General features: G+C 40.3%; 2 protein-coding genes across 2 annotated transcripts in view; both read left to right on the top strand.

Annotated features, from left to right (window-relative positions):
* The first annotated feature begins 4,598 nt into the window (after positions 1 to 4,598).
* LOC102201346 (four and a half LIM domains protein 2-like) lies at positions 4,599 to 10,943 on the top strand. The gene is made up of 6 exons (XM_005738670.2): positions 4,599 to 4,689; positions 6,600 to 6,779; positions 6,890 to 7,064; positions 7,462 to 7,631; positions 9,053 to 9,239; positions 10,720 to 10,943. Exons 2-6 carry the CDS (start codon positions 6,624 to 6,626, stop codon positions 10,869 to 10,871), a joined length of 840 nt encoding a protein of 279 aa, XP_005738727.1. The 5' UTR covers positions 4,599 to 4,689; positions 6,600 to 6,623; the 3' UTR covers positions 10,872 to 10,943.
* Positions 10,944 to 12,345: 1,402 nt separating this feature from the next.
* The window catches only part of cunh7orf57 (chromosome unknown C7orf57 homolog), an 11,784-nt gene continuing 5,507 nt past the window's right edge, over positions 12,346 to 18,622 (top strand). The window contains exons 1-6 of the mRNA XM_005738669.2: positions 12,346 to 12,594; positions 13,243 to 13,290; positions 13,399 to 13,572; positions 17,344 to 17,431; positions 17,657 to 17,786; positions 18,454 to 18,518. Coding sequence (XP_005738726.1) covers positions 13,248 to 13,290; positions 13,399 to 13,572; positions 17,344 to 17,431; positions 17,657 to 17,786; positions 18,454 to 18,518 — 500 coding nt within the window. The 5' untranslated portion in view covers positions 12,346 to 12,594; positions 13,243 to 13,247. The remainder of the gene's footprint in view (positions 12,595 to 13,242; positions 13,291 to 13,398; positions 13,573 to 17,343; positions 17,432 to 17,656; positions 17,787 to 18,453; positions 18,519 to 18,622) is intronic.

Raw genomic sequence — 18,622 nt, 5'->3', positions numbered from 1 at the left:
AATGGAGCACTGTAACAAAAAATAATTTCCCCCAGGGATTAATAAAGTATTCTGATTCTGATTCTGATTCTGATTCTATGCACAGACACAGACTAAGAGATACGGGCTTTACATAGAAGGAACACACCGGCAGGAAAAGATAAGATACAGAACCCAAACCAAAAGACACCTCATGAAATCAAAGATAAATAATATAAAACAGAAAACCACTGGGTCACTGACCCAGGACCAAGATACTCACTGTCATATGCCTGTCTGTTTATTCATATGAAAAATAAACCTCAAATAATAAATTAAAACACCAAAGCTAAAATAGTAAAAACATAAGATATAAAAGAAAGAAAGAAACTCATTGCAAAAGGAAATAAAATAAAGACAAAATTAAAATTCTAATAGGAAGCTAATCAAAACCCAAGAGGACCAACACAGGGCACTTGCTTCAGTCAGACGGAGCTGACTTGTACCAACTTTACTTTTAGGTTCAGGTAATGTTCTTTACTCTTAATGAATTATGTCAGGTAGATCCATAATATGTTCATATTGGCCACAGGAGCCCCACCCGCCTGCTGCTAATACTTCTAGAAGAAAGTTGACTTAAAAGGGGAGGAGCTAAATTGCTTGTTTGAGAAACAAAGCTGCGTCAAAGAATGGTGCAACATGAATAAGCAATATTTTAAACTATGAATCAATCAAAGGTTACGCTAGTAAAGTACACCAATAAAAATACTTATTTGGAAATAAGGGATAAAAAGCTATTGAGAAAAAAAAATAAAACTCAAAAGATGCCCTGAAGAACTCCCATCTCTTCAAAATGCATTTAATTCACCATCTTTGCCCCAGTGCTAATATTTAACAACGAACAGCCAACACCAATTTAATATTTATATTAAGATATATTTCTCTCCTTTTACATGCATTAAGCTTATATCGGTTAGATCCCTAGTACGGTCATCTCAGGCACAGGCGCCCCACCTACGTGCCAGTCATACTCTTTGTTAACGAGGGGCAGCCAATTTAGAAGAAGGGATGTTTTATGCTAGAGGAGCCAATTTGGCTTATTTATGAGCTATGTGAGCTAAGGGTTATAGTATAAGATAAACAAGGATTACTTTGAATTGTGAGTCATGCAAAGCTATTATAGAAAATAAAATCTGTACCATATGGAAATTATTCTGGAAAAGTACAGGCACTTTGTTAGCTCTGGTTTCATGAAAACTTGTTAGTTTTACATTGTAAAATGATGTTCAGTATGTTCAGTTGGCTTTAAATTAGCACATCTTCCACCCTGCTGTTACACAAGATATGGTCTGAGAGACATTTTTTTGTAATATAATACATTGAAATCTAGGTTAATAAATTAAGTAACTTATTTTTAAATGTTATTTCTCAATTTAAGCAATAAAAAACAGCCCTTTGATGCTTATATGAGAGGTTTCAGTGGTTTATAAAAATCAAGTGCTGCATTTTTGCTTCGCTGGATATTGTCCATGACTAATTCAATAGCTAAATTTAAAAACATTTATATTGATCCAACAGGGCTTATGACCACAGCAGAACTTCAAATTAACAACCATCCACAGTAAGTAATGTCAGAGTTTTAGTACATTTATGTGAACCCTGTTGTTCAGTAGTCAGTTCGGTAACTGCTGATCAGCATTTTGAGCCAAATCTGAGCTTTAAGGACAGTGCAGCCATTCATATCTGAGTTTTTTGAGTCTTTTGTTACTGTTGCTAAGGAGGTTATCTAATTGGTTCAGTTTGTATGTTTTGTTAGGTGTGGATGGATTTGAATGAAGAGTGTATCACATTTTCGATTTGGTCTAATTTAGTGGTTAACTTGTGGAGTCGATCCAGATGTTGACTTCCACGTATTTCGCATACATTCTCTAACATTGTGAAATGGGGGGAAATTCATGACACGTCTTCTCAAATAGATGCCAAATTCAGGGACTCCCCCTGAATTTGGCATCTATTTGACCCCCCTGACACAATGTCAGGGGGGTTTTCAGCCTTAGCAGAGGCATGCAGTCACAGACTGCTGTTGTTAAATGCTTTTGTTGTTCGCTTTTTATTTCTGTCTCTATCAGATTGAATGATCTCTAAGAAATTATCTTATTTTCTTGTATCTGCTACTGTAACATGTATCAAGGATGTTTTGACAAGATTACAGAAAAAACTGGTTAATATCCGATCCAACTGCACAAATATTCAAGTGAATCTGAAGCATTATTACTGGCCTCTTTTAAACTGAAGATGTGGAGCCACCTACAGAGAAACTATTATCTTGTCAGTAAAGTATTATGGTGTTTAGTTATGATCTTATAAGACTTTGGTCACAAATTTGGAAAACAGCGTAAAAAAATACTTCAAACCTTCAAAAGACCCTCAATTCTCAGCTTCTTTTTAGGTTCAGAAAAGGAATCGATTTGACTCGACAATCAGCCTTTTGGAGCTAGAAATAATCCACTTTATACAAAGAGTAGCAGACATGTTTGTGCAAAATCTTCCTCTGTGTGGTATGTTTTTGTTGTATTCTTTATCTCCATTTAAACCCACGTCTTGGCATGAATTGAGTCAACTAACCCTATTGACAACCAGGTCTACAGAAACAAACTTATGAGCCCGCACACATGCTAGTGAAGCTGTAGCACTTTAAACAAAACTCAAAGCTGATGTTCAGCGGGTTAAACTGTCTAACAGGATTTGCTATTTGTTTGGTCCTCTAGCTATTTGGTCAAGAACCAAACCAGACAAAGTCAGAGTTAACAAAATATAAAAAATACCTATGTCAGTCTCTACACAGACTAATAATACAAATAGAAATCCAGTCCATACATACATAGAAAAAAGTATACGGAAATGATCCAAAACTCTAAACTTCAGAGCTAAGGAAACTGAAAATAATAATATGTTAGTATTTCACTGATAAGAGACATGAAAGTCTAAATTAAAATATAATCAGGCTCACAATGAGAAACAGTCTTCAGAATGTGAATGAAACTTCACAGCAGTCACATCTGATTTTTATTTATTAAGTAAAACTCCACTCGCAACCTTTTTACTGTGGAAGTCATGCAATGACAGACAGATGGGCAGAAATTCATCCAAGATTTAATTACATCAAGAAATGATACAAGGCAGCTCTTTAAGAAGTACAACGCTCTATTTCACAATTTCAAAGAATGTGATCCGGATACACATCAAAATTTGGGAAGTGTGAAGCAGCGGGAATGAGGATCAGCACCTCCAAATCTGAGGCCATGGTTCTCAGCCGGAAAAGGGTGGAGTGCCCACTCCGGGTCGGGGATGAGTTCCTGCCCCAAGTGGAGGAGTTCAAGTACCTCGGGGTCTTGTTTGCGAGTGATGGGAGAAGGGAGCCGGAGATCGACAGATGGATTGGTGCGGCGGCTGCAGTGATGCGGACGCTGCACCGGTCCGTCGTGGTGAAGAGGGAGCTGAGTGTAAAAGCGAAGCGCTCAATTTACCGGTTGATCTACGTCCCTACCCTCACCTATGGGCGACCGTGGCTCAGGGGGTTGGGAATCGCATCTGTAACCGGAAGGTTGCCGGTTCGATGCCTGGGCTATCTGTCCTGGTCGTTGTGTCCTTGGGCAAGACACTTTACCCTACTTGCCTACTGGTGTTGGCCAGAGGGGCCGATGGTGCGATATGGCAGCCTCGCTTCTGTCAGTCTGCCCCAGGGCAGCTGTGGCTACAACTGTAGCTGCCTCCACCAGTGTGTGAATGTGAGAGTGAATGAATAGTGGCATTGTAAAGCGCTTTGGGTGCCTTGAAAAGCGCTATATAAATCCAATCCATTATTATTATTATGGCCACGAGCTGTGGGTAGTGACCGAAAGAACGAGATCGCGGATACAAGCGACAGAAATGAGCTTCTTCCGAAGGGTGGCTGGCCTCTCCCTTAGAGATAGGGTGAGAAGTTCGGCCATCCGGGAGGGGCTCAGAGTAGAGCCGCTGCTCCTCCGAAAGGAGCCAGCTGAGGTGGTTCGGACATCTGACAAAGATGCCTCCTGGACGCCTTCTTGGGTTGGTGTTCTGTACATGTCCCACCGGGAGGAGGCCCCGGGGCAGACCCAGGACACGCTGGAGAGATTATATCTCTCGGTTGGCCTGGGAACGCCTTGGTGTTCCCCCGGATAAGCTGGAGGAGGTGGCTGGGGAGAGGGAGGTCTGGGCCTCTCTGCTTAGGCTGCTGCCCCCGCGACCCGGCCCCGGATAAAGCGGATGAAGATGGATGGATGGATGGTCATTAAAATGGAAAATCCTCTGGGCAAAATGTGCATGAAACCTGCAGATAAACCACTAAAGACCAGCACAGACGTTATTATCTTATTATCTCACATTTGGAGTCACACTCACAAGTTTTATAACGGGTAGGAAAAACAAGTGTTATTTATAAATGAGCAAACGTCAAACTAAAGCTCATCACAGATCCTTTTTTATTTGATAGTTTGTTTTGAGCTTTTCACAGCAGGATTTTCTGGGATTTGCAGCTTTTTGGTTCGACTTTATACCCGTCTGAATTTAACCTGCCCACTCTGGTCAGACCACTGCTTCCGCCTCCACGCCCCAGTGTGGGTCACATCATGCCTGGGCTGTATAAAGGAGATGGACCACAGCGCTCAGTAGACACCTCGGGTCCTCGACTGCTACCAAGCTGCCTTTCTGGTAAGATTTTATGTTGAGTTGCTTTACTAACTAATTGAATCATTCATTAAATCTGCATCATTTTTTGTATAGTAATAGTTGGTGTATTTGTAAATTCCCCATGATTAGCTGAATATTATCCAACTTTCTCTGGAGGTTTAGCGGATTAATTGTTGAGCAACTTTTTAGGGGGAGTGGGGGAAAAGTGAACACAGACTTTTTTCAGTAAATTCTAAAAAGTTTGTCTGGTATTTGGCCAGTACACCATGACATAATGACATTTAAATAAAGTCAATTAAAGAGATGTATTGGGCACAAAAAGACTTACTGAGGAATGGTTATGAAAGTACAGTAAGAGGAACAAAGGCAGAAATGGGATTTATAGCAAAGTACTGATGTCAGCTCACTCAGCACTGAAAGGACTGAGGATTAACAAAGGATTAGAGGTTGTTTATGTGGGGCTATTAAGTATACAGTGGTTGTTTTGTTTGCTTAGATGGTAGAGGAAAAGTATAGATGGCAGACAGGATGTATAAGTCACAGAAGCACATATATATAATGAGAGAAGCCAGAATAAAAAAGGCACAAAGGCTACAGAGGAATATGGTGGGTGCTGATTTTGAAATATATTTGGGGAAAATAGTTGATTTAGATGGGTGTCGACACCAAACAGCATCCCAACATTATTGCCTATGTCAAGAGTCCACTTACTTAGCAGAGGCTGCTTTGGGTTTCTGAGGAATTTTAGAGGTGTTCACATGATTTTGGATGAAGAGGACAGTAGAGAAGAAATTCTGCATATTTCCTATTTGTCAAACTATTACTTGACTAAAACAGGCTGGAGCACAGGACAAAAAATAACAGATTTGGAAATAAAATGCACATTAAAAGGGTTATGTTGATGATAAGGTTCTGTGAAAACTTTCAAATTAAAAAGGAAACATTAACTGCTGAACCTAACTATTCAAAGTATCAGTTAACTTAACTAGCATCTGAAAACAACTTCATAAATATTGCCAATAGACTAGCTGTTGTATTTACACCGATACTGTACAAATCCTTCAAATAGCATGCTATTTTACATTCTTACTTCATAATAAAATATTTTTTGGAATTAGAAACACAAGAATGATAGTATACAGACAGTAAAATAACAGGTTTGTGCAGGCAAATGTAGCTGTTATTTCTTACAGTGTTGTTTTCTTAAATAATTTCTACAAAGACACCCCAAGGTCCCATCCAAAAGCCTTCTTCCTGATCACAAAGCAGCTTTAGAACTTTTCTTTCAAATTCAAGTCAATAATAATCTTTTTAACTGACCTTTATGGTAATTAAGAAGAGATCTGAGCCTATGGGTGTAATTAAATATGCAGTTTCTTCAAAACCAGCACGACTGAAAATCCTCCAGTCGTATAAACAAGCAGGATCTCTTCCAAAAGCTGATTTCTGGATGTTGCATAAGACTTTCAATAGGGACTTTCTTTAAATCCACCCCTTCTTAAAGCAAGAATTTAACTGTAAATCATTCTTCAATAGCTCTTTATCTTTTACTCCTCCTCCATCAATACTCTCACTGATTTTCCATCATGTGTTTTCTGTTTTTAACCTACTTTTAATATTAGTTTTAGACTCTATTGAAGAGTTGAGTTTATACTTCATTTCAGCCCCATTTTCAGAGCTATTGGTGACATTCCTTTAGCTAATTTGCTGAGTGTAGTGCTTTATTAACTTCACAGGAATTCCAGTTAGGTTACACGTGCTCATAAAGGCATGATGATCATTAATATGTTTATGTGCCACGTGGTCCTGAGATAGTACTGTGACTCTTTTGTAGAAAAGTCTCTAATTGTACAAAATGTGATTACATTTGAGCCAGCGATTGCTCCTGTGTGTGGCTGCAGTTATGCAACGTTTATAGCACTCTCTTACAGAGCATAGGACTCAGAAGAGTCGCAATGGGCGAGCGTTATGATTGCACAGAGTGTCAGGAGTCCCTGTACGGCCATAAGTACATCCTGAAGGAGGAAAAGCCCTACTGCATCAAGTGCTATGAGACACTATTCTCCAACACTTGTGAAGTGTGCCAGAAGCTCATCAGCTGCACAAGCAAGGTGAAATACCCACATTTTAACTGCTACATTTTTCTTACAGTGATTCTTGTTTTTGCCATTGTTTAAAAATTTCCACGAACTACAGAACCTGAGAGTGTTTGTCTCTGCAGGATCTGTCGTACAAGGATCGCCACTGGCACAGCGACTGCTTCCTCTGCAACAAGTGCAGCCGGTCTCTGGTCGATCGGCCCTTTGCCACCAAAAATGAAGCGCTCATGTGCATCGAGTGCTACAGCAACGAGTACTCTGCCAAGTGCCACGCGTGTCTGAAGAACATCATGCCAGGTTAGGAAACTCTAAGGTTACTGTAGCACACACATATTCTAGGTCTGACCAACAATTTCAGCTGTCAAAATGGCAGCCAACAAAATTCTAATATACAATTTATTCGTCAAATTGTTGATATCAATAGGACACAATCTCCACTACAATAATGATATAAACATGGAGGGATAAAATAGTCCAGTGTCCCACTTCCAAAAGTGTTGTAGCGTTTGCAGTGTGGGCTATGAGTAGACTAGAGTATGACCTTCGCCACTGAGTTTTTACAGCCACAGCCGCTTTAGCAAGTTGGAGATTTCCCAAATGACAACACAGCGATACATCAGCACCAGATGGATTAAACTAATAAATGACATTTGTTAGTCACTCTCTCTCCTTCTCCGTCTTGTGCACCCACCAGGCTCTAAAAAGATGGAGCATAAGGGCAACAGTTGGCATGAGAGTTGCTTCACCTGCAACCGTTGCCAGCAGCCCATTGGCACCAGGAGCTTTGTCCAGAAGGATGCCAACAACTACTGTCTGCCCTGCTATGAGAAGCAGTTTGCTCTGCAGTGCGTCCACTGCAAGAAGGTAAAGTGACACGCTGTGGCTAATAATCATCGCTGTGTTTGTTAAGCTGCAGATTCAACTGGTCTGACATGTAAAAAGAAAGGTCTTACACAGGCTCTGTATACTTGGCCTGATAAATGGTCCAAATCAATGTAAATGCTGCCATAATGAAAATACATGCAATGAAGGCGGGTAAAGATTCACATCCATGGTACGTAACAGTTCTGGGCAGGAAACAGATGGTCACACAGGCAGGGATCGGAGGCGTCTTTTTGTGCTAAAAGCTGAGAGAGCAGTCATCTGCCTCCCCTGTGACTAAGTCAGCAACAAATGCACAAAAATGACAAGAATGTGAAGTTAGACTGGTTTACAAAGGCAAAGAGCGGTAAATGAAATAACAGGATTTTTTATTTTACAAACAACATTACCAAAACAGACAGGAACAATACTAAAAAACAAGATGATCAGTTCCTCTCAGTCAACATCACATGACATGGTGGTAGCTTGATAATTCACATCCACAAGTACAGCAAGTACAGGAAACAAAATACCTCAATTTCTAGTGTCACTTCCAAGGATAAAGCAAAGCAAACTATGCAAGGCTTAAATGTTTAAGACGTGCTTAGCTTTGGGTGCAATACTGGGTGATGTTTGCACCTTTATTTGGGCGTAATACCACTTTCAGCATGCATCTTTCTGCAAAATACTTTTATGTACAGTATTGTTTGCACACTAATATTTAATCATACTTAATCACAGTGAGAAAATCTGAATGAAATTTATGTGCATACTAAAATTTGGTCACTTTAGCCCATTGCTAGGAGGTTGCCAGGCAACCTAATGATGGCATAAAATATGCATTATTCAAGTTGTGTAAATAAATCGTTGTTTGTTTGGGGGTTTTTAAATAGTAAAATCAAAAATGACAGTGTTATTTATCAAGCTTTATGGATGTTTTAGTGTTAAAAACAGGTCTTTTAAACCCATTTCTTGGTAGTTGCTAGGCAACATGACATTATATGAGCTATAGATAAGAGCCTTCGGGGGCTTAAGATGTACCTGTGTGACAAGTTTAGCAGCTCAAGTGAGAAAAGTATTTAACTCAGTGGGAGTTACAGAGTTGTAGTCGAAGGCATGGAATCCTGGTCTTGTTCTTTTAAACGATTTCTCACCTTATTCAAAGTTTTTGCTCTAGCTTATGCTTGACAGCTGGATTATCAAGTGTGTTTCTGCTCTGACACAGTATTAAAAACATTTGAAAAGGTATTTTTAGACCTTAAGATTCAATATATGTCCGACGCAAATGGTATAAAACATGTAGCTACGGTTACATAACCTGGTTGTTTGTGAAAGCATGTTTTGAAGCCTGGGACTGGGTCTTTTCACAACCACAGTTATCCCCCTGCTGGTCATTTAAACATTTGTAAAATGCTCTTTTTCAGCCCATCACCACTGGAGGTGTGAACTACCACGACCAGCCTTGGCATAAGGAGTGCTTTGTTTGCATCGGGTGCAAGCAGCAGCTGGCCGGCCAGAGGTTCACCTCTCGAGATGATTTTGCCTACTGCCTTGATTGCTTTTGCAACCTGTTTGCTAAGAAATGTGCTTACTGCACCACCCCAATCAGCGGTAAAGGTCATGCTACACTCATATCAGAAGTACTGCCCTTCATGTTACACATCCAGCATATAACCAGGGAGTTACCGACACTTTGCACCTTTAAATTTTTCATTTTATTGCTTTACGCGTTTAATTTTTATGACCCACAGTGTTCAGGATAAACTATTAAGGTGCTTAATTTAGCTGTGGTATCAGTTTGACGACTGTACAAAGGGGATTCTTGTCCAAACGAGCTTGACATGTTGAGTCGAGGCTCATTGGAAAATGAATTACTGGAAATATGCTGGAATTATGATTTTAAGTCCACACTTTAACAATTTTTCCTGTTAAATTATACTAAACTACTGGCAGCTTCATCTGGCAGCATGACATCCACATTCCAGTGGAGCTGCTGTTTGTGTGAGCATTGAAGGTATTTGCTGATAAATGAACAATAGTAGACTGTAAAAATACCCTCTATTTTTGTTGAAGTTCAGGTTTGTTCTCCAGAAACTGAATTCTCCCTTAAATAAGTGTGACTCTGGGTAAACATAAAATCAGTTTAAAATAATATACAAGGGAACGCTTGCACAGAACGCCACAGTGGCACGGTGGTTAGCACTGTTGCCACACAGCAAGAAGGTCCTGAGTTCAATTCCACCATCAGGCCGGGGTCTTTCTGTGTGGAGTTTGCATGTTCTCCCCGTGTTTGCGTGGGTTCTCTCCGGGTACTCCGGCTTCCTCCCACCGTCCAAAGACATGCAGCTTGTGGGGATAGGTTAATTGGAAAATTGCCACTAGGAGTGAATGTGAGTGTGAATGGTTGTCTGTCCCTATGTGTTAGCCCTGTGACAGACTGGCGACCTGTCCAGGGTGTACCCCGCCTTTTGCCCTATGACAGCTGGGATAGGCTCCAGCGCCCCCCGCGACCCTGAAAAGGATAAGCGAATGGATGGATGGATGGGCACGCTTGAAATGATGGACTCTTTTGTAGTTTCTTTGTAACATATGAACTCAGGACTGAGTAAATTACCTTACTGGTCCCAGGTTCCCCTTTCGAACTACATTTAAGCTTTAGCCGGTTCGTCTTTTAATGTATGATTAGCCATTTGCATTACCTAATAAAATATTCAGGGAGTTTATCATGCAATGTCAAAATTCTACTAAACAAATAATTGTCTACTTGTCTTCAAAGACTGAATAACAAGTTTAAATGGTTTTGGCCGTGGCTTTCATCACTTTTTATTTTGGGCCAACGGGCAACCATAAGTGCGACTTAAAGCAGCACTTTAAATATCACACCCAGAAGCAAGACAAATCTAATACTGCAAAGTTTTGATCATGGGAGCATACTTAAAAGCAACTTAATCTTAACTGCTTTTAGGTGACGATCACAGTATAAACCACCCCTCCTCAGCATCCTGCGTGGATCCACTCACCATCAATTACGGAGTTATTTCATTACCCAGATCATGAGACTCCCCTTTACTGACTCTTCTCTCCATCTCAGGTCTTGGGGGGAGCAAATACATCTCTTTCGAGCAGCGCCAGTGGCACAACGATTGCTTCAACTGCAAACGGTGCTGCGTGTCTCTGGTTGGTCGGGGTTTCCTGACGTGCAAAGACGACATCCTGTGCCCCGACTGCGGCAAGGACATCTGAGCGAAATCCACCAGAAGACAACCCGAGCCGGATTGGCTGCCTGTCGGCATGCACAGCAGCATTCACCTAACTTTGCATGATTTGAATCATTTATCAGTGTCTTAAACATTAACATGTTTTTTTTATGCATGCACTGAAGATACTGCGTCTTATGTGAATGACCTGCAGCCTTTATTCCCCATCAGGATTTCTGCATTTTGCTCAGAAAACATCCATACGTGGAACAAGAACATGTTTTACTTTCAAGTCAAGAATGCTGTAACCCAAGTATACTATGTGACAGCACATGTAAGAGCATGTGAGGCTGTTCTTAACTGATATCACTATGATGTAATTGTTACTACTAATGTTGTTTGTCCTAATTAAATCATTGCTATGTAATCTAATTTCAATCTGTTAGGCACAATAAAGAGCTTTAAAGGATGCTAAACTGGATTAAGGCTTTGACATGCTGGCCCACTAGCTATGCTGAGTCAAAAATCCAGAAGGACAGTATACATTTACAGTTATGACACAAAGTTTGCACAACAAAGTTAGCCAAAAAAAAGACCCAATTTACAAAAATTCGTTTTACGCTTTTATATGTTTAGTATTAAAACATTCATTAATTTGTGCAGAAATTAATCATATTGGGTTTAGCCTAAACTATCAGGAAAGAGGGGAAAGGGATCCTGCAACAATATCCTCATATCTTGTTAAACAAAGGAAATATGCAGTCAAGACAGAGGGATGAGAACACACTGATATGTAATAAAAATGCTTTCGATTATAACAGCAACACATAAAAACCAGAAGCTTATAATGGCAACCAAACAGCTGATTGTATTATCCTGTAACATGAATATTTCGTTTTTTTCTTGTTTTTTTTAATGAAAGAACTGTGCAGACTCCCAAAAGGTTGATTCTGTTCATCTGGACGTAGCGTTTTCAGTGGGACAAAGGTTTCCTCACTCATCCAAGTGACTTCTTCAGTCTCAGCTGACTGCAGGTTTCCCCAACCTTATAAACAGTACATTTGCACAATAACTGAAACTAGTCCACTGAATAAGTGGGCTCAGTCAGCTGTCGGGATTTACTTACCTGGATGATTGAGCATGCATCAAGACAAAACTGTGCAGACTGTTAGATGCAAGAATCAGACAAGCGAGCAGAAGGTCTGAATGATCAACCAGTCTTCATCTGTATTATAGACACAACTAGTGTCAATACGGACAATGTAATTAGCATGGTAGCACCCATACATACAATTAAACCTTTAAAGTGCTATATAAATAAATTATGGTATGGTTAAGAAAAAAAAAGCTCAAGTCCAACCTCATTACGATTACCTGGTCACAGGTGAGTAAATATTGTTGTGTACTATACATAAATTGTTTTATAATAAACAATAAGGGACACTGGAACATAAAACTGAGTTCATTAACCAACTAGCCTGTTTTAACAGTCGTTCGTTTGAAACCGAAATTAGTCGTAGCCCAGTTAGGATTAGCAGTTCATGCTCCGAGCACAATCACGAGAAGAGGTCTCACTCTGTCCCATTCTCACTCCTGCTCTGTGCCATTATCTCTAAATCCACTGTGAGTGTCACAGAGAAAATCACAGAGTTTTTCTCCGTCAGACACACACGATCTTCCTCCTTGTGCACCGGAAGTGGGCAGCAGGTGCCGCAGGAAGTGTCTGTGTCCAGCCCTGCTTCTAGAAGAAGAGGAACGAGAAGCTAACGGTATTTAACAGCAACACCCTGCTTCACAATTACGAGAAATCAAAAACCACATATGACATATGTCTTGTTTTCGTTGCTGTTGTGTTGTTAAAGAACACCGCTGTAGCGCAAAATATTTGAACACAGGAGAGCTGCTGCGGCAAGTAGGGAGGCGGCTAACCACATTAGCACGGCTTTGTTAAATTATAGCGTGGAAAACACTAGAAAAAAAAGATGCCTCAGCTGTGTTTGCCCAAGCTGTGTGACCGTATGCACATGCAGGATAGTATTTGTGAAGTAAAACTCTTAATTTTACACGGCTTTAGTTTTTAAAGAATGAGAAATGTGCAATTATTAGCTTTTATTGGTGGTAGCTTCTGAAAATAAACGCAAAATACTGCTTTTTCTTAATGGTCTCGTCAGTGTCATTACTGTGGCGCACAGTACCGCCGCTGTGCTTTACAGAAGGCTCCAAATACCCTAGAAAAATTAGAAATATAAGCAGGTGTTTCCAGTGTTCTTTGGCTTTCTTTTTTTTTATAAAATCAACACACATGCTGTCAACTAAGCAATAAATTAGGTGTGAGAAATGCCAGGTTGTTTTAAAGAAACTCTTTGCACATTATAAAACGGGCCTGTTTCTCATCAGACCTGCCTTTTTGTCTTCAGATAAAATGAGTGCTGCTGTACCCAACCATAGAAGGACCAAGCCTGGTGGTAAGATCCAAACTCTATAACCTGTAATACATGTTGAAACTAAAGGCTAAAAAATTAATTACATATTTATCAGCAAGGACACAGCGTTGTAATTTTCATTTATTGCAGGCATAAAGCCCGGGGCGGCGAACAGCGGCGTGACGGGACCGACCTCCCAGATCCCTGGGCTGTGCCAGACCGCCACTGAAAGCGCTCCAGTGGAGAGGATCAGTGGGCGGCGAGTTGGGATATTTGAGACGGACTCGGACTATGTCAAGCTTGCGAAGCAGGGGGGACACAAAGGTAAAATTAGACAGTTGTTGTCTGTTCATATAGATGCCTTGAAATGCATCTATATGAAGATTGCCAGTGTAAAAAAAATGATTTTATGCTCTAATTTTATAAAGAGTTTCAGAGTTTTCCTGGCTCAGAGTAGAAGACTAAAAAGAAGTCTATAATTTTTGTCCATTTACCAAACAGTAACATATTTTGAGCGGAGACTAAACTATATAAAGTACTTGTATAAGTACTAGAGCTATATATAGCAAATATTAGAGAAGTCTGTTGTGTGTGTCTGAAAGAGTCTGATTTATTCCATTTTTAAATCATCAAATATGTCTCTCGGTCAGCCTCTAGTATGCTTATGCAGTTCAGGGTCATGGGGAGGCTGAAGAGGTGGGGTACACCCTAGACAGATCATGTCTGTCTCAGTCACTTTGACACAGGCAACCATATAGACAACCAGTTGAGGTGGTTTGGAGATCATCTCATTTTAGGCACTTCCTAGGTGAGGTATACAGGACATGTTCTACCAAGAGGAGACCTTGGAACAGACCCAGGACATGTTGGAGAGATTCGGTCACTTGGTTGGCTTGGGAGCCCCTCAGTGTTTCTCAAGACGAGTTTTACAGGTGGCTGGGTTGAGGTTGTGCATCTCTGTTTAAACTGCAGCCCCTGTGACCTGGACCCATATAAAGTGGATGCTTGGATGGATATTGAGTAATATTAAAATTTTATAATAAAGTTTAGTATCTGAATGTCAACTAGGGCTGCCACAAACGATTATTTTGATAGTCGACTAGTCACCGATTATTTTTGCGATTAGTCGACTAATCAAATCCATTGGACGTAAAACGTACAGCTTATTGCACCAGCAGCATCTGCTCTTATATAACTATCATTAGCTCACAGCTTTAAGTGTTTAAGGTGCTAACTAAAAAGACAAGATGACAGTTTATTACATTTTAATGACATTTGCAGATTGTTTCGGTGGAGTTTAATAAACTCCTTGCTTTCTAAAATATAACAGGACACCGGAGTAAATTCTCGAGCATCTCACACTTCTGATGATCAGCTGTCTGCTTGACGTTTATTCAGCTGTGTAAAAACTATAACTTTAATCTCAGCCAAACCGATTTACTCAGGAACAAATAAAATACAAAAAAAAAGCCAAACAATAACATTTTTAAGTTATCTAAGTGACTTATATATCATGTTTAACCTGAGTAGCGAAAGACTGCGGTGGGTTTGTAAACGATTTGCCGGGAGTCCGGTGTTCTCACGGCTCTAGTGACCTAGCCCCCGGCTAGCTATCGAGCTAGTGGGTAACAGACGTTCCGAAAACGTCAGAGCGCTTTTGAAAATATGTGGTGTCTTGATAAACTGAGCAGATATTTGAGGTTTACACAGCTACATTCTCGCCTGAAAATATGTTAAACATTTATTTTGTGACCCAGAAAGAATAATAAGAGTAATATTAAAACTAACTAGCTGCCGCCATTGCTGGAAATTGAGCAGGGCTGCGCTATGAATTCTGGGACACAGCTTCTTCTTCTTCGGGGTTTAAGGGCAGCTGGCATCCTTGTACATGCAGTGCTGCCATCTTCTGTTCCAGTCCGTTATTACACTCTTAAATCCTACTACTCATTCCTGCGTCCTTTGTGATCTTACAAAGCTTCAAACGACGGGTCGACTATTAAATTAGTCGTCAACGATTTTAATAGTCGACGTAATCGTGACTAGTCGACTAATCGTGGCAGCCCTAATGTCAACAAAAGAAAATGAAACATAAAAACACAAAAATCAGAAGGCCTTAAAATGGCTCACAGCTGTGCAAGAAAGGAGTTTTGTTTAGCACAACGTAGGAGATTCCTTCTACGGTCTGTACCAGCATTTGGATGAGGAAACTCATTCACCTGGCTTCACGTACCCTAATATAGGCAGTCAATAAAGGTGGTTATAAGGTTGATAAGTGAAGCCAGGGTTTATTTATCATACAAAACATGGATAGGGTACTCAGCAGCAGAGCCACAGATTTTACAGTGGCGATAAAAAGATGAAGAGGTTAACCACATGATCCAGACTGAAAGCAGCACAGCTGCTGCAGACACATCGTGTGTGTGTGTGTGTGTGTGTGTGTGTGTGTGTGTGTGTGTGTGTGTGTGTGTGTGTGTGTGTGTGTGTGTGTGTGTGAGGTTTTAAAGCTGCTGCATGAATGCATGTGAGCTTTAAGTTCAGTGAAGCGTTACTGGGCTATATTAATAAAGTTTAGCTTATTTGAAGGAGGAAAGCTGGCAAAAATGCTGACTGTAAGAGTTTACAGACCTCTCAGTACCACAGCTCTATCTTTAAAGAGCGGGTGAATCAGCTGGATTACAGTTACATATTATATTAAATTAATCGTTAGATTTTCTTTGAGCGACTGTCCTGGTAATGTTCAGTCGTAGTCTGTGTGCAAATTTGTTAAAAGGTCAGCAAGTAAATAAAATAGGTGTTGTGTTTTAGGATTCTGTATTCACACGTGTAGAACAATAAAATTGATCAAGAATTGCAGCAAACAGGGAGGAAAATCAATAATAAAGAGCCTGTATTTATTACTGTTGCTCTTCAGGGAAAATAATAAAGGCTTCAGATGTTCTTAAAACAACTTAACACTCTGTTACTGACAACACAACACAGATCTGAGGGCTTTTCCAAGGATGATGATTCTGTTTTCCAGAGAAGTGGTTAGTTGATAGGCAGCAATTTCAAACCTGATGATGTCTAAGCTTAAACATAACCTGGTCAGGATACCCTGAAGTTACCTGGATGAGCCCTCTGCGGTTGCTGCTCTCAGCGTGGAGGCTTTGAAGCCACACTACTCGCCCCATTTTTGTGACTAAAAATGCCTAACGGGTGACACACATGGCTTTGAAATGCAAACCTCAAACAACAGGCTTAAAAGTCCACAACATGAAAAGAAGAAGAGAAAGAAAAGCTTCTGCGTTTTAGGAAAACACTTTGCAGGCTTCATTTCTCTTGGGAGAAGCAGAGCTCCTGCACAGAAAGTTTCATATGAGTATTTCATGCTAGTCTGCACGTGTGGGCTCATTTGATAAGAAATGTGATATTGTGGTTATTCAGATTTTAATTAAAAACAAATATTTTTAATTTACTCGCTATATCCACATATATTACTCATGTATCTTTTAAATTAAGTTTAAGGAAATGTATTTTAAAGTGTATGCGTGATGTCTAGGGTATAGAATAATCAGAGCCCTGTAGAAGTTGTAGTGCTTGTTTTTGTGCACATACATGCATTAGAGGTTTGATTCCAGATACCAGAGTCCATTGGAAAAAGTTCCAATTAAAGATTTTGATGCGTTAAGTTCAAGTGCACTGCTTGCTTAACATAATCTGCTCTCTTTATTAAAGCTTTTAGTGACTTGGCACTCACTCTGCCTCCTGGGCACTCTACAGCTTCTCTCCATCTTGTGCTGTAACTGAAAAGTTCAGGGTCGCGATCCACCCTTTGTTGTAGATGGTTAAGGACTGTCAAATCACTGCTGTAACAGCAATGCAGGAGAATAATGTGGCAAACAGCAGAAGAGAAGATAAACATTACGAATTCACAATTAGGCTGCCTAAAAAAAACAGTTCCAGCCTCAGCTTGGACTGGAGTAATTGTTTAGCTGCTTGGCTGAATAGGCTGTGAGTTAAATGCCACATTGTGCTCTTAAAGGTGAGACACAATGCATCATTACTGCTGCCAGTGCTTTGGTTTCATTGTGGGGGGGGGGTTTCTTTTTGCTGCAGGGCTGTTGAGCCATGATGTGGACGATGACGACATGCCGAAGAAAACCTACAATCCATCCAACTGGTTTGGAGAAGATGAGTCAAAGAGGTGAGAGACGAGCTGCGATGAGGACGCGTCACTAACTGAAAAGCTTCAGTTATAGCGATTGTTTAATAAAAGAGAAATCTGATGACCATTTGCGCTCATTGGTCACCCTGAGCGCGGGCCTCGGCATTAGCAAGCCATGAAGTCTGCATCCTAACAGTTGGCAGGCTGTCAGAAGTGTCCAGCAGTAATTTCACATGGCATGTCATCGTGGTTTTGTGCTTACAGCGGAAGCAAGGAAACGTCTCCCGATGGCCAGATGAAGGGAGGCAGGCAGCCTCTTGCCCCGCCGTTTGGCACTGATAACAGTACATCCTGGGAAAGAGAGACTGATAGATTTACCCAGGGTAAAGAGAAGGTGAATGGACTGCAAAAATGCATCACCCCCTCCCACTTCCACTGCCCTTCCACTGACGCCATACCAGTGCCTTCCATATTTAATTTATTTATAAGTTTTTCCCATCACCTTTCCTTGTGTTTTCACCTGGTTTCGCTCCATTGATGCATTTTCAGCTTATTTGAAGTTTATTTGGGTCTAATTTGCTGCCGGTGCTTTGGGGTGATAATTTATTGGAATTTTGTTGTTTTGTTTTTTTTAATCAAATCTCTGGGTAAGTACAAGCGATGGTTTGAATATGTTACACTGTACAATATCTGAAGAAGTAACGTTCCTGAGCTGTGACAGAGATAGTTTTCAGATATTGAGAAGTGCATCAAATAAAATGTGCAGAGAAAGTGCAAAAAAATTTAAACTGCTATTTATTATATATTTATGCTTTTTAAGTATTTTGGGTTTGAGCAGTTTTACTTTGTTGTCAGTTTCTTGGATCATTTTTCATGGCATAACTATTTTCTTCACTTTTCTTCCTTCATTTCATCCTTTTTCTGTTTCCCAGATTTACCCCATGCTATATTAGTAGCCCACTTAAAGTGATGATGTATTTGTTGAATAATTCTGCTGTTACATGCAAGTCCTTTATGTCTTGAAGTGATACAGAGATAACCACAGCTTTCTCAACCTGCAGATGTCTCCTGATGCTCCAGGCTCTGAGATGGAGGGTCTGACAATAACCAACAAATACAAAAGAAGGTAATAACTCTCTGGTTGTTTGGTTCGTGTGTGTGTGTGTGTGTGTGTGTGTGTGTGTGTGTGTGTGTGTGTGTGTGTGTGTGTGTGTGTGTGTGTGTGTGTGT

Source organism: Pundamilia nyererei, unplaced genomic scaffold (assembly GCF_000239375.1).
Source record: "Pundamilia nyererei isolate P.nyererei 1_Seehausen unplaced genomic scaffold, PunNye1.0 scaffold00085, whole genome shotgun sequence".
Lineage (NCBI taxonomy): Eukaryota > Metazoa > Chordata > Actinopteri > Cichliformes > Cichlidae > Pundamilia > Pundamilia nyererei.
Note: the sequence above shows the minus strand (reverse complement) of the source record. Positions and strands in the feature narration are given on the sequence as shown.